Below are 15,908 nucleotides of genomic sequence, written 5' to 3'. Positions count from 1 at the left end.
TGTGGCTTAGTGGTAAAGCAGCACCAGGTTAAATCCCTGATACCAAAAAAAAAAAAAAAAGTAATGAACTAAATGACCCAATTAAAAGATTAAAAATGGTACATTATTGTGGGAAGCCGTCCTCATTTAGCAGAATCAGACTAGGTCGAACCATGGGATGCAGATGCCTGGCTTCTAGGAATTGCCCAGAAGCATGTGGTACTGTGTGGGAGTGGTTCCCTGTCTCCTTCTGGAATATTCCCCCTTAAGAGAATGACTCCCCTAACTCCACTCTATCCTGTCCATCACAGAAGAAGCTCCTCCCAGTCCTTGCCCCCTTTATCTGTGTGTTATAAATAGAAGAGAGTTCAGCAAGTTGTTGTTGTAAGAACCCAGAGCTGGTATGGCCAGACCTATCATGCCTCCTCTCATTTAAAAAGAGTATTGGCTCTTGTGTGTTTATTGAGTAGATAAGTTTTTTGGGCAATAGATAGAAAAGCCTCCAACATCATCCTCTGGCAGTTAACCCTTTCCTCACCCACACGGGACATGACAGAGGGGACCCCCAAACATTATTATTAAAATGATATATTTACAAAGTACAAATAGAACACATAGGATACAGGAAATTTAAAAGCAAAGGAGTGGGAGTCTTATCATGCAACCTCAAACTTAGGAAAATTGATGTAGCTCCACTAACATCAGGGAAAACTTTCAGGACAGTGATGTCTGGAAGTGAAATTGGTTGGTTTATAAAGATAAAAGAAGGATGTCACTAAGAAGATAATAACAATTGTAAATGTGTATGCTCCCCTAAATATGACCCCCCAATTGTAAAATAGTTTGTTTTTATAAAAACAAAATTGATAAAATTGCAGTAGAAATAGAAGAAACAGTAAAATCCACAATCCGTGAGTGGGAGTTATCTAAAAAACTTTCTGTCAAATTAATAGAACAAGAAGATATTGTCAAAGTACAAAATATTTGAAGAACAAATTAAAAAATTGACATAATGGGCATATATAGTATGTTTTACTTAACAACCGCTGACTACATATTCTTTAAAAACATGTGTGGAATAAGTACAAAATTAGGTATTAAAAGAAATCTCTGCCTTTCAACCCCTTTCTTCCCGCAATATCTGCAAATATTCAAGAAGGCCAGAGAGAATGAGGTTTTCTTTAAAAATACAATACTGATTATATGTTGGGTGACTAAATTTTATAAATAAAAATATAGAACTCTCAATTAAATTTGATTTCCAGGAGGGCAACAAATAATTTTTTAATGTATCTCAATGTTATACTATGAAAGTGTTCATTGTTTCTCTGAAATTCAGCTCAGTGCCTAGATTTTTTTTTCTGAAGACCCTAATCATCAGAGAGAAGGGTCATTTGGGGGCTCTTGGCTAAGTCATGACCCTCTAAGTTCCAACTCCATGGGTGGCTGAGAAAGAGAATCATTCTCCTTGGTGCTTCTTTCTCCCCACAGGGTCCTGACTTGAGCCGCATAACCCAGGGCTCCACTCAAGGAAGGGGCTCCCTGCAAGGTTGACTTGCACAGTTCTCTTCTGCCTGAGTTTAGGCTGTGAAAGGGGACAAGTGTAGTCATGGTAACAAAAAAACACAGTCATAATTTGCAAAAACACAGACATTTTAACTTTAATAAGTTATAAAAGTTAGGAATCAAATTTTACCATACAGAATAAAATGCATTGATGCCTGTTATCAGTAAGATAAAAATTTCGAGATTTGAGTTCAGCACCTTAGTGGTTCCATATAGAATCATACTGCTTCATCTGACAAAGACACTGCTATATTGAGCACCATTTATATACTCAAAACAGATTTTAAAATCTTAAAATACAAATGAAAGGCTTATACATGAAATTCCATGGGTATCCCAAAAGGAATAAATCAGAGAGAACCCCCAAACCTAGCACAAGTCTCCCCAAGACTAATATGTGACTCTGGGGTACCTTGGGAGATTATCTGGGTGGTGTGAGCAGTCTTAGTGTCACCATGGTGTTAGAAACCTCAGCTAGAAGACATCCATCTGCCTCTTTGGGGCTCGAGGAAACTCTCAGAAACAGATGCTGATTTGGAAAGCTCAGGACTGTTTTCTCTAAGTTTGGTCTCTAAGTATTCTCATGCTCAGAGGAGATTTGCAAGTTCTCAGAGCCTGGTGAATGATTGTGTTCCTTGGACAGAGACATCTAAGGACCATCTAGCTCTAGAGAACTCTGTGGGTATATGGCCCAAGGATTGTATGTGGGGCCATGGGCAGGTTGACCTTCAATTTCCTGAGGGCATCTTGAGCAGAGGATAGGTACCCAGGGAATGTCCCACCTGGGGCCTCTATGAAGCCCTGTTTTGGTGGTATCTGGGAATGCAGTGTTCCCATTTCACAACCTCTAGTTTGGGCAATTAATTGAGTGATACTCTCTGGTTAGCATTAGTCCTGAACTTCCTACAAATTCTGTGTAGAACCATGTAAGAAACACTCAATTCTCAGCCTGTGAAAAGCACCAGCTGCCCTGGGTTCAACAAATGTGGTCAAGCCATGGAATCCATTCCCCTTGTATGGAGAGGAGGATGGCAAAAGTGTTCTCAACCACAGACCAAGGGAGATACTCAAAAGGTTTCCTCCAGTCTGGTTCCTTGGAAGACACAGGGGCACAGGACAGTGTAGGGGCATGCATGGGAAGTGGCAGCAAAGGTGGAGCAGTTGCCTGGGCCAGGAGGTGGGAAGGCTGGTTTCCACCCAGGTGGAAAATTAAGCATTATCCCAGATACCATTGTAACTGGTCCCTACATTCTTAGTTTCTCAGACCATCCACTCAGACATACTCACACATGTATACAGATTCAAACACACTGAGCACCTTGAAATCCAATAGGGAATAGACCTTAGGGGATTATCCTGAGCCTCAGTATTCTCACCCATATAACGGGAGTTTAATAAGAAAGAGTTCTCTGAGATCTATGACTGGTGAGAATACAAAGCCTCTAGAAGTTTCCTGGACATAAAAAGCTCAATTACCTGTCAGCCTAGGCCCAGCTAAGGAGCTAATATGCCCCTGGGTCTTGTCATTTGGGACCTTGGAGCTGCATATTCACATATCAATGCATCGAGAGGTAAAGATTAGCCACCTTTTTCCCATCCACCCCAACTCCCTTCCTCCTGTTTCCCTCTTAGCATCTTACTCACAAAGCACCATTTTGCCAGAAACCAGAAGTTGTTAAGATTTTGAAGTGTAAAAGACAAAGCAGACTTTGCTCACCTCTTCCCATGCCTCCCATCAGAGTCCACATCTTGCAGGTCACTGCTGGGTTCTGAAACTTCTAAGAGATGGAGGTGGGGAGGAAGCAGGACTAAAGAGGGAAAGCCCACCCTGCGGGGCTAGACTGGTCTTCAGATATAATCTTGAGCCTCAGAGCCCGACATCTTACCACCCCAGTGGTACCACGTCAGCACTCTGGGAGATTCAGGGCCATGGGTCACTCACTGGACTGACTCACCAAAGCATGTGTCGACTCCACCCTTCTAATACACTTTGGGAGGGACAGAGGCTCCCTGGAAGAATCTGGGGACTGAGGCCAGGCTGGCCAGGAGAACACAAGGGCTCTTCCCCTAGAAGCAGGACAGCAAGCAAGGCCAGGCTACTGGAGAGGAGAGAAACTTACTTCTTCCCCATTGTCTTTGTCTCATGGCTCCCAGTTATTGAATTCTTATTACTTTTCTAGAAAGAACTAGACAGCTGCCCAGGCCAAATGCAATTGAGAGAAATGAGCACCAAATGGATCAAATGACTTTTCCTAAGTCCTTAGTTAATTATCAAACTAGATCAGTCCAAGACTGGAGAACAAAGTATTTATAGCCTGGTGCATCTAGAACCTATGACCCTTTACAGATTGAGAGGTTTTCCATGAAAATCTAGACATCTGAAAAAACATACTATCTGGCAAAGCAAGAGCCTGTGGAAAAGAGAGATTTCACAGTGGCAGTACCCAAGATGACAGTCAGCTCTGAATGAGTGTGGCCCCATGTTGCTCACAGTCCCCAACTGGGCACTACACTCATCCTTGTCACCTGCCTGGCCCTCGAGGGCATTTGAGTTCATGACCTTCACTTCATTGTACTCATTTGGGCAACTGGTCAGTTATTAAATAAACCACCATATCTCCTGACAGTCCACAAGGGGCTTGTTCCTTGGTCTCGGGATTGATAGGAAATGTCCTGTGTCTCCACCAAGGAAAGGATAATGGTGAACTATTGCTCAGAAACTTTGGGAAAATTCTTTTTGTCTTTGATTTATCCCTCTTGGCCTCCCCTTACTGATGAAAGTTGTAGAACCTCTACCTTCCTATACACTCCACACCCAACACTACTGTAAGATTTAGGTCATTCCTGGACTGGCAAATACACATGTTAACCTAGCTGCTGCAGGATCAAACCTGTATACATAAAATTTTTTATATCATTCCCCTTCTTAGTTTTCTCAAAACCTTTTGGAATCAGGAGTTTTGGCTTCATTTATTTCCATGACATAGGATTTGTTATCCCATGGAATATCTCTATAAGCAAGAAAAAAAATGCTACTGATGCTATCTTTCCATTTTATTAGAACTTTCCAAGTGTCCCTTTCTTCCGCATTGCATCAATGAGCTCCTGAATTCTTTGGTTCCTGGTCCTTTCATATGGGCTAGGTCGTCGAGGGATGAGGTTGGGTGGCTGGACTTCATCATCCAGGCCGTGGATTTTATAGGGTACATCTACAGCATTAGTTTCTGGGTGATCCTCAGTGGCATTGGTGCTGGAGACATTAAGAGGGACTCCCAAGGGGGTACCTGGTGAAGGCTGCACCTCCGTGGCTAGGGTGGGCCCTGGGAGTGTAGGCATGAACACATCAATGTCATTGTGCTTCCCAGGTGGTGGCTCTGCCCCATCGTCCATGTTGGTGATGTTGTTTCGCAGGTTACAGGACTTGCAGCAGAGTTTGTTGTAGCCTGGGATGGAACAATAGCGAGACAAGACTTCCATCCTACAGAACATTGACTTGTCGCCTTGGCAGTGGCTCTCTGAAAGAGAAAAGTGGAACAAATAACCGAAGGACAAGGTAAGGGGGACTCTGTTCCCCCACAGAGTGCAGCTTGCTGGAAGAGGCACATGAGGGAGCCCAGAGACAGCACAGAGGTGAGGGAGCTCACGCAGAAAGTCTGTGTGCTTCAGGGCCAGGGTGAGCAGGTGGCATCTGGAGACCCTGCCCTGGTGTGCTGTCATACAAGCTGTGAGCGATGCTCCCCTCCTTCAAGCAGGCCCCAGCTGAATCAGGATTTTTCAGTGTCTCTCAAAGTTTGAGATGGAAAGGAGGCCTGTTTGTTTTTATGGAGTGATTCCAAGCTCAATTTTAAAGAACCAGGCTTTGTTGGGATCTTCACATTTGGCATGCCAGTGGTAACCCCAGTGAAGTTTTGTGGCAGGGTTTGACTTTAGAATAATGTGTAAGTAGTAACTATAACAAAATTAAACCTAAAAGAGCCAACTCCTAAAACCCAATACACTGATCCCAGAATCTTGGCTGTGACCTCACCAAGCTCCACTGTGGTTCCATCCTGATCCAAACTCTCCAGCTGTTTCTAAATAGTCCCTAAAGAAAAATTTTTAAAAAACACTCAAACTTGCATGGGCATTTTTACTCTCATCTGCCTCAACTTACCCAAATGCATCTTGTCCTGCCACTGATGCATCCAACCTATGGCCCTTCCAACCAAGCTTCTAGGAATTTCCCAAACAAACTTGATGCCTTCTTATAAGGCCCAGAATGTCCTCCTCTTTTCTTTCTACCCATGAAACGGGCCGTTCATGGTCCAGCTGGATGGAGAGCCCTGACTCTCTGCAGAGGTCACTGTTGTCTCTTTCTCTTTCTGCAGGGCTGTCTTTTCCATGGCCTATCTCCAACTCCATCTGTAGCTATGTTAATTCTGCCCCATAATTTTTCTTCTCACTCTCTTCACTCTGTCTTCTTCCCCAAATTTCACCCTCCCTTCCCTCTCGCCCACCACCCCATTCCATGACACACACAAAAAATGAGAACATTTCCAAACTTCAGTCCATACAAAAGAACAAGCCACATTACAGAAGGTGTGTGATCCACTGTTAAGACCATGATCACTGAGTTCAATGGGCTCAGCCCTGCCTGCTGTGGTTCTCTGCACAAACACACTCCACTCTCTAGTGATGATTTCAGACCTTTCCACCCAGACCTCAGATGAGCCCTCCTCTACCTTCACTCTCCCCAGTTAACCTCATCTCTTAACTAAAGAAGGAAGAAAGGAAGGGGGAAAGAAGGAGGGAAGAAAGGAAGATAAGGAGAGAAGGATGAAGTAAGACGGGAGGGAGGTGGGAAGGAAAGAAGGGAGAAGGCAAGAAGGAAGGAAGAAGGGCAGTAGAGAAGGAGGAATGGGAAGAAAGGATGGAAGGAAAAAAGAGCAGGCATCAGATAGGAAGCACATCTGATACAGATATTCCATGCACCAACATACAGCACTGTCTACACCTGGCCCATCCTGGCCCATTGAAACATCCTGCAATCACAGTTGAACAGAGCCTCCTTCCATTGAGGGCCAGGGGTTCTGATGTCCTCCTGCTTCTGCATGGTCACATCATTTCCCCTTAGAGGCTGTTGACCTGCTAACCCCAAATTCCTGGAGCTTCTGACTCTTGCATATCCCCCGTGGGTCTCAAAGGTGCCTGAGACTTGACATGTCCAGCTCAAATTCATGCCTCTGCTGGCACCACTTGCTTCAGTGAATGACTCTCCAGGCATACAAACCCCATTCCTGGCTGTCCCCTGCTGCCTTATCTCTCCCAATCTAGTTATCTCCCAGTCCATCGGTGTTTCCTCCTAGGTGCTCTTGAACATGTCCACACTCTTCTCTTTTACCTCCACCTGATGCTCTGCCTTGTCTCTCAGCTGCACCTTGGTCAGAGCCTCCTTTCTGGCTGTCTGTACCCATTCTTTCTCCCTTCTCATCTGGCTATCTTGTTCCAGTCAGAATGCCATTTTGACACTGAAGATGAGGCCATGTCACCACCCCCTGCTTGAAGGCCCTTCTCTGCCCCTCATTGCTTTCAAGGTAGAGACCTATCCCCCTCACCTCACCAGCCTGATTCCAGCCTCAGACCTCCATTCTGCACTGTGCTCCCTCTGGCCACAGGGCTTTTGCACATACCATGCCTCCCTTCTTCCTCCAGCTCTCCTTCTCATCCTGTAGGTCCACCTGAAACACATCTTCCTCTGGCAGGCATTGCCTGACCTCTCTTAGGTGGCAAAATCCCTCAATCTGTGGTATCATGGTGCCATGCTTTACTCACACTTGATCCCAGTTGGGAAGATCGTTTCATTGTCAGATCAGGTGACCAGTGCCTGATTTTTTCATCAACCTGAAAGCCCCAAAGGATAGAGCCCCAAGATATATTTAGACACTGCTCCAGTCCCAAAGCCAAGCACAGTGAATCAAAGAATGCATGTAAAAAGGAAAAACATGAATTAATTAAGGAAGTTCAAGACAGGGAACTAAGAGATTTTAACTCAGCAAAGGCACAGGCAAGCAGAGCATATGGAGGCAGTCACCACCATCCAGTTGCAGCCTTAAGCTCCTTAGTGGCCCAAATAAGGAGGGAATGTGACTGACTGCAAGCTCCACAACACTAGGAGATAAAAACAGATCAGCCTTGCAGGAAGAGCCCAGGTCTTCCTAACTGAGATCAAGAAAATGCTCATGGTGTAGAGGGGGAAATGTGGATATCCTCATGCCGACAGGCGATTCCAGAAACAAGATGGAGGGGCCTGGCACACGGTTTTCAGGGTTGTAAAACCAGTAGACGGCTTCCTCAAAAAATTTACACGGATGCCCAGTATATGAAACAGATAAAATCAGAATTGTCCTGTTTGAAGTTGGAGTGGAGGGGGACATAAAGGCCCACCTGCTCCCTTCCTGACCCCACTCTCTCCCCTTCCCCTCTCAGCAGCCACTGAGATTGAATGGTATGAAAACTGCTGATCACAGTTCTCATGGGGACACATGTTAATCAGCTTTGCATCACCATGATCAAAATATCTGACAATAACAACTTAGAGGAGGAAAAGTTTATTTGGGCTCATGGTTTCAGAGGGCTCAGTCCATGGTCAGCTGGCTCCAAGGCAGAAACATCATGGCAAAAGCATATGACAGAGGAAAGCTGCTCATTTCATTTCATTGCAGCTGTGTAGGAGAGAGAGGGGAGAGGAGAGAGAGTGAGAGAGAGGTGGGGGAGGGGACCAGAGAAAAGATAAACCCTTCCAAGGCACATCCTCAAGGACTTACTTCCTCCAACTAGGTCTTACCTCCCAGTAGTCCATTCAACTATCAATGGATTGATCCATCAAATGGATTACTCCACTGATCAAATGGATTAATCCACTGATGAGGTCAGAATCCTCATGATCCAAACATTGCCTAAAATTCCACTCTGAACCTTGCTGCATTAGGAACCATGCTTTCAACACATGAGTTTTTGGAGAAATTCCAGATCTAAATCACAATAGGACACAAGGAGACTTTTCAAAAAGAGCTGAATGCCCCAGAGACTGGGGAGGCTGAGGCAAGAGGATCACAAGTTCAAGGTCAGCCTCAACAATTTAGCAAGGCCCTCAACAACTTAGTGAGGCCCTGTCTCAAAATAAAAAAATAGAAAATGACTGTTGTAGCTCAATGATAAAGCACCCCTGGGTTCAAACCCCAGTACCAAAACAACAACCCCACAAAAAAAAAAAAAATGTGGATATAAACTTCCTCCCTCCAATAAGCTCTGACAAAAGAAGAAGCTGGGACCTGATGGAACTGGGAGCGGGGACTGGGAAGGGTCCCCCTCCTGTTGCCTTGCCTTTTCTTTTGCACAAAGAATGGGTTTGAGAGTAAATAGTTGTGTCATTGCCCTTACTTATCTCCTTCACCAGGCTGGGATCCCTGAAAGCAGTTCTCACACTGGTCTAGTACAGGGGTTGGGACGTTACTGCCATGGGCCAAATCTGTCCCTTCTGGTTTTTTAAATAGTTTTATTGGAACACAGTTACTATGGTTTGGATCTGGAATGTCCCTCAAAGGCCCATGTGCTAAAGGATTGATCCTCAGCTTGGCGCTATTGGGAATCGATAAAACATTTAAGAAGCAGGGCCTAATAGAAGTGAGGTCATTGAAGGTGTACCCTTGAAGGGATTCTGGGACCCCAGGCCCTTCCTGGCTCTGCTTCCTATTTGCCATGAGATGAACAGTCCTCCATGTTACTCCTGCCATGGTGTATTGTGCCACCACAAGCCCAAAGCAAGAGCGCCAAGTGACCATGAACTGAAACCCCTGAAACCATGAAACCTTGCTTTTTGTATTTTGTCACAGTGATAGACAGTTAACAAACATAACAGCCATGTTATCTTTGGCTGCTTTCTGGCTATGATGGCAGAGTTGAGTATTGATAGAGATCTATGGGCTCTGGTGTTGTACTTACTATCTGGTCCTTTACAGAAAAATTTGGCTGACCCTGATCAAGGGCATACCTGGATCAGGGCTTGACACAAAAAAAGTGCTCAGAATGTGTCCATCAAATAAACAGATAACTCTGAGTACTAGGCTCCCCTTCCACAGGATACCTCCCTTCCACCTGCTTCCCTTGTTGGACTCTTGTCTCATTTCCTTTGAACAGTGAGCTGCATTGATCTCAGTTATTAAAAATAAAAGTAAGTCAATGAGTGAACAAGTAATTGAAAAGGCTACTGGGCAGGAGCTTAACTGCTAGTTTCAGCCTAGAAAGTTTTCAAAATACAGTCAACCTTCTGCAGTTGCAGGTCCTGCATCCTTGGATTCAACCACCTGTGGATCAATAATGTATGGAAAAAATAAATGTACTGAACATGCATGAACTTTTTTTCCTTGTCATTGTGCCCTAAACAATACAATATAACAACTATTTACATGGCATTAATATTGCATTAGATATTATAGGTAATCTAGAGATGATTTAAAATATATAGTAGATATGTATAGATTATATGAGAATGTTATGCCATTTTATATAAGGAATTGAAGGATCCATGGAGGTTCTGAAACCAATTCCCCGAGGAGATATGTGCATATATATATATATATATATATGTATATATATATATATAATTTTTAAAAATATTAAAATATTAACTCTTTTTTTTTTGGTTGTACATGATGCAGAGTCACACTGGTCATGTAATCATACAGGTATATAGGGTAATAATGTCTGTCTCATTCCACCATCCTTCCCACTTGCCCTAAGGATATTGAGGGATAATTGTAATTATTATTAACTGTTCCTGAAAGCACACCATGGTTATGTATTCTTAAGCAGCATCACCAGAAAGCCCTCTGAGATAACTGAGATGCAAATTATACTTCCAAAAGACTGAATGAAGTGTCCTGAGGTACTTACAGGTGAAGGATCTCTACCAAGATAATAATTTTGGTTTTTTAATACTTGATCTTCTGCCATTTTCAATAGCAATTCACCAGCTAGACCTTTTGGCTTCTAGTGAAGGATGATAAACCACTGAGAGGAAACACTTTTCATAAACTATATTATCTTTGTGCCATTCCCACAATTTTGGCTGTATCTGAACACCATGTGGATTATGATTTGCTTAGTAGTTTCCTTTAAATTAACTCTTTTTAAAGCTAAGATTCATTTTAGAGAAATCTTGATACTACTATCCTTCATGAAAGATGAGTGTGGTAAATAAAAGTAACTCAAGTATGAATACAAAGAAAATGTTTCTTTTAAGTCAATTTTAAAGTCAAATTCTAAGTCATCAATCTCTGTGGAACTAAACCCCTGCAAAGCTCTGAGCATGAGAGAAAAAGCAAGTGTGAGAAAGATGCTGAAACTGATAAAAAGTGAGACTTTCTCCTGTGGTTGTCATAAGGGCAAACAGAATTAGGAAGGGACTACTCATGGGGCCGGGGCATGGGCTATGTCTATGTGTCATCTAAATCAGCTCTCATTTCCTGGGATGGGAAATGCTAGGAGAATATTTCTTTTTGTTTTTGTTTTTTGTTTTTTTTTTTTTCCTCAATAAAGGGGTGGTGGGTTCATGCACCCATTTCAGCATTGCTGAAGGTCATGCACCCAGTTACCAAAGCAGGCGACATACTCCCCTCTGCCACAAGCACCCTCCTCAGATGTCCATTCGGCACATGGCACCCCAGGGTATTCCCCCTGACCTGGTGCTGGGGAGGTGGACTGAGTGGAAAGCACAAATGTCCCTGGTGTGCCTTTGATTAATGACCAGAGATCTAGGCAGCTAAACTTAGCCACAGTACTGTGACCTCCCTGGAGTCCTGAGCCTGGCCCTGTGCCCTGAAGCCCATCTCCATGATTCTGGGTGTTCTTTCTCATGATTTCCGAGCTTTCTTTTAGCGAACTGGTACAGAAAAGGGAGGAGAGAGATTCCCACCTGTAGAAAATAGCACCTGTAGAAATTGCCCCCAGGTCAGGAGGACCCTATTGAATCTTGACCCACCACCTGATCACCGTCAACAAGATGAGTGAACACACCGGCCTTGCCACTGAGGGCAGGTGTTGGGAGACACGAGAAGGGAAGGCCAAGTGCACGTATGCATACATGTGGGACTGTCAGCAGGCTGGTGCCCAGAAAGCCACCACTGCCTTGCCCCACCTTTCTCTTGACCCAACTTTCCTGGGGCTACCCCAGCACCCCCACCTGGACCAGATGGGCAGCTCTCCCTCCATGAAGAGGTAGCTCAAGGCTAAGGACTGTCCAGGAACCAGGGCAGTGACCTGATGGTGACTCAGGGCAGGTCACCTGGACCCTGCATTCTCACTCCACAGATTCTGATCCCAAGAAGGAGAGAAAGTCATTTGGGGCACTTTTCCTAACTGGGACACCACCACCACCGAGCAGAGAACCTAGACATCTCCATGAGGTTCTCATTTAGCACTAAGGATTCCAAACTCAAAATCATGATGGAGTGATTCTGGTATGTCTTAGTGGAGGTGGAGCCCTAAATATCTACAGTAGGCAGAGGAAAGAGGCAGTGAAGTCATTTGCATCAGCCACTGGGTCCCTAATACAGAACGACGTCCCACCACTCCTCAGAGGCCCGCCAAGAAGGTGAAGAGAAAGAGTCGTTAGCTTGCCAAGCCCAAGCACCCAGTTTTACCGAACTTTTATTGAGTTTATTTGTGGGATGCATGACAAGAGGTCTTTCCATCATTAGTAAGAATAAAAGGTCATTTTCACAGTCACTTTGGCACACACTAACGTTATCTCATTAAAAAGAAAAGACGGAAAAGCAACGACAATGGAACCTATATAATACGTCATTTAAGTACATACAAAACACTAATAAAATATCCCTGATAAACCAAAGTGCATATAGACAGAGAGCACAATGCCCAGGACCGTATTGCACTTTCCGCAGTCACACAGATCACTCACACTGCCTCGTTAAAGTTGGAAGTTAACAGTCGTGAGGATTAGTATGCAGTTACACACCGATTATTTACATAACAGTAACTAGTGCCAGAGGAGGAGGCCCGGCTGCAAGGTCCAGCAGGGATGCATTATTAACAGATGAAGGTAGCTGGGGGGCAGAGGTGGGAACCGTGGGACAGCAGGGCGGGAGTGCTACATTGGTCACGGCTAAGGGCCCAGGTGTGTAAGGCCGCGCTTTTGGAGCCCCGTCAGGGGTCTCCATGACAACAGTCAGCGCCGACTGGCCAGGTGGGTATCAGAGTAGGACCCCTTTACTCAGAGATGGATGGAGCGAGTGGCCCAAGTCTCAACACACATCGCTCAGCGGACGGAACAAAGCCGTCTGAATTTGGAAAACTAACCAACCGTAAAAGATGGGTGAATTGGACCAGTTCCCCTAGACCCTCAGAGCCTGCCTCCTGTGTGGACCAGGTCCCCCCTCTGAGGCTGGAGTTAGCAGCCAATTCTGTTACCTTTCAACTTTAAGGCATTTTCTACATAGTTTTTCTAAGCAAAAAAGCAATAAAAATTGAGGTAATTCTGTAGTTGTTCACACTGATAGGTGAGGCACATCCATATCTCAATCTCTCTCTCTCTCTCTCTCTTTCTCACTCTCTCAACCCTGTGGTCGGGGTCATATGCACACAATAAGAAAAGGCCATTGGAGCAAATGGACAGAGAATGGACATGTTGGTGTGTCCCCAAAGTCCCACCAAGGGACACATTCCCCTGCCTCCTCCATATGACCGGACCCCTGAGAGGACAGGGGACAGGGTGAAGGGACAAGTAAGTTGGATGCAAAGGCCGGACAGAAGCAGGCCATAGTTTCACGAGTCAGAAGGACACACTCAGCAAAGGGTGAGCAGCAGCAGCAACAGCAGTGGCAGCTGGGAAGCCCCTGACACCACCAGAAACTTGGGGTCTGGTCACCTGGCATGGTGACGCAAAAATACATGCCCCAGAGACCCCTCTGACCTTGCCTCTATGGTGGGCAGCGTTTGAAAGGGGATGGGGCAGGCTTCCCTTTGGACTTCTGACCTGCAGCTTCAGCCTGGAGTGGCCCCATGAGGCTGTCACCATGACGTTACTCGCACTTTGGCCTCTGGTCCCTCCAGCACCACGACAGATCTTTGCCCCTTTACAAATCATCGCCAACTAGGTCCTGGCCCCCTGACAAGAGGCTGGTGCCCCCGGCCACACCTCCTTGAGGCTGGCCCTCGCTTGCAGCCAGGTGGTGCAAGCTCTGGAGAAGCCGAGCACAAAGGCCCGGAAGAAAACAGATTCAACCCAGAGAGCACTCAGCAAGAGTCAGGGAAGCTTTCCATAGAAAGAGAGGAGGGGAGCCCAAGGCAAGCTCCACAAGGCGCAGGGCATGCACTGGAGGGCAGAGGCAGAGTTATAAACAGGTCGGTTACTTGACGAGGTCTTCTGGGTGGGTGAGTCGGGGTCTGGGCGGGACAGCCACTGAACCACATAGCTCTTCTTGGAGGGATCAGAGATGTTCCCTAGAAGGAAGAGAGAGTGGGGCTGCAGCTGCTGGGGCACCAGATGGGGGCCCCCACCCACCCCAAGCAAAGTGGTTCACTCCCAGGCATCCAGGAGAGTGGGCAATGGGAGGGCCCCACTCCTCTGTACCGTTCTAGCGCCCCTCCAAGATAACTGATCCCACCTCCTGCTTCTCTGCCAACCATCCTGTGCAATACCCAGTTTCTCACTGTCCCCCCCAGGCAGGCCCTGCCACCCCCTGCTCCTCCACCCAGGCGCCCTACCCAGTCCCAGGCTTCTCCACTCTGAGTTTGAAAAATGCCAAGACAGAGCAGCACAGCGGTAATGAGGAATCCTGGTGGCCCTGTCAGACATGCCCACCTTTCCCTGCGGAATCCCCTCCTCTATAGAAGGGAACCGTGGTGAGAGGGGCCTAGTCCCGAGCTATTGCTGGGACTCAGAGAGGTGACATGTGTAGGCCAGGCATCTACATGTAAACTCTGTTCTCGCCCCTACCCACACAGGCACCTCATATAGGACAACCCTACTCAAATAGGCAGTTCCACTTACGTGGGTAGCCTCCACTCACACAGGGCCTGTACTCCCATGGGCACACCCTAGCACACAGGCACAGCACCACGACTGCACAGGCACGGGCACTCCCCACTCACATGGGCACTAGGAGCCCCCTATTCATAGATAGTCCCTTCTCATACGGGCAGCCCTACTGCATGGGCACCAGGTACCCCTTACCCACATAGGGTACCTCCTTGTGTCTGAGTCCTGCTGTGGTGGTCACTGTGAGTCTAGAGTTCACGGCCTGACCAACATAGAGGGCCATGAAGGCAAGATGGACTGAGTCAGCTCCCCCTCCCTGCCTGCCTCAGGGCCTGGCCCAGGAGACATGTGAGGCGAATGTCGATGCTCCCCATTTCCTATCAGAGGAAGGTCCCAGCCCCCATTGGGAATGCTCATCTTCTCCTTCAAGTTCCTGGATGCTGAGTCCATCCAGTTTCAGAGAAGTGCTAAATTTTCTTGGACCAAGCCCTCACCTCCCTCGCCCTGTGCTGCTGTATGCTGGGGGCCAGTGTTGGCAGAGGACTTACGAGGACAGGGGCCAAGCCTGCATATCCTTGCTGTCTCAGGCCGCTTCTCCAGGCAGACACCGAAGCTGTCATCCACAGTGCGGCAGAGCACTGGCCGCTCCTGGGTGCCGTTGCCACAGGTTACTGAGCACTGCCGAGGGGAGAGATGCAGGTCAGGGTTCATTCCCATGCTGGGTCCTGGGACTGGAAGGACTGGAGAAGCTCATGCTCCCAAGGCATGTGACCCATGTCGCATGGAAAGTGGTGTGAGGCAGGGGGCAGAACGTCGGTCACAGGCTGCCTTGTCCCACTATCAGTAGCTGCCTACATGATCATCTTTCTGAGCTACTTTGAATTAAAATGTGAGTATGCAGCGGCCAGCATAGGGCTCAGCACTTCTGGGTTCTAAGATCCTCCCTTCTTGCTATGGTTTGGAGAGGTTGGAGTGAGTCACTCAAAGGTTCATGTGTTGGCAGCTTGGTTCCCAGTATGGTGTTGGGTGAAAAGGTGGAGCCCAGTGGGTAGTCATCACTGGCACAACCTGCTCTGGTGCTGGCTTCTTGCTTCTCCATGTAATCACTCACATATGTTCCCATCATGGTGCCATCTGCCTGATGAGGTCCTCACCAGAGGCAAGCCATCACTGGCTCTTGAATCTCCAGAACCATGAGCTAAATAAACCTCTTTTCTTTATAAAGTATCCAGCCTCAAGTATTTCATTATAGTAATCGAAAATGTACTAAGATACTTCTTTAGCTGGTAGAGGTTCCAGGCCCAGGAGAACCTGCTTTGGGCTGGGG

The 15,908-nt window shown here is 46.5% G+C and overlaps 1 protein-coding gene across 1 annotated transcript in view; it reads right to left on the bottom strand.

Moving 5' to 3' along the window:
• Positions 1-1,629: 1,629 nt before the first annotated feature.
• Positions 1,630-15,908, bottom strand: part of Adamts2 (ADAM metallopeptidase with thrombospondin type 1 motif 2) — a 255,929-nt gene continuing 241,650 nt past the window's right edge. The window contains exons 20-22 of the mRNA XM_047556480.1: positions 15,130-15,259; positions 13,954-14,043; positions 1,630-5,060 (exon numbers count right to left, since the gene is read on the bottom strand). Of these exons, the coding sequence (XP_047412436.1) occupies positions 4,603-5,060; positions 13,954-14,043; positions 15,130-15,259 (678 nt within the window). The 3' untranslated portion in view covers positions 1,630-4,602. The remainder of the gene's footprint in view (positions 5,061-13,953; positions 14,044-15,129; positions 15,260-15,908) is intronic.

Source organism: Sciurus carolinensis, chromosome 6 (assembly GCF_902686445.1).
Source record: "Sciurus carolinensis chromosome 6, mSciCar1.2, whole genome shotgun sequence".
Taxonomy (NCBI): domain Eukaryota; kingdom Metazoa; phylum Chordata; class Mammalia; order Rodentia; family Sciuridae; genus Sciurus; species Sciurus carolinensis.
Note: the sequence above shows the minus strand (reverse complement) of the source record. Positions and strands in the feature narration are given on the sequence as shown.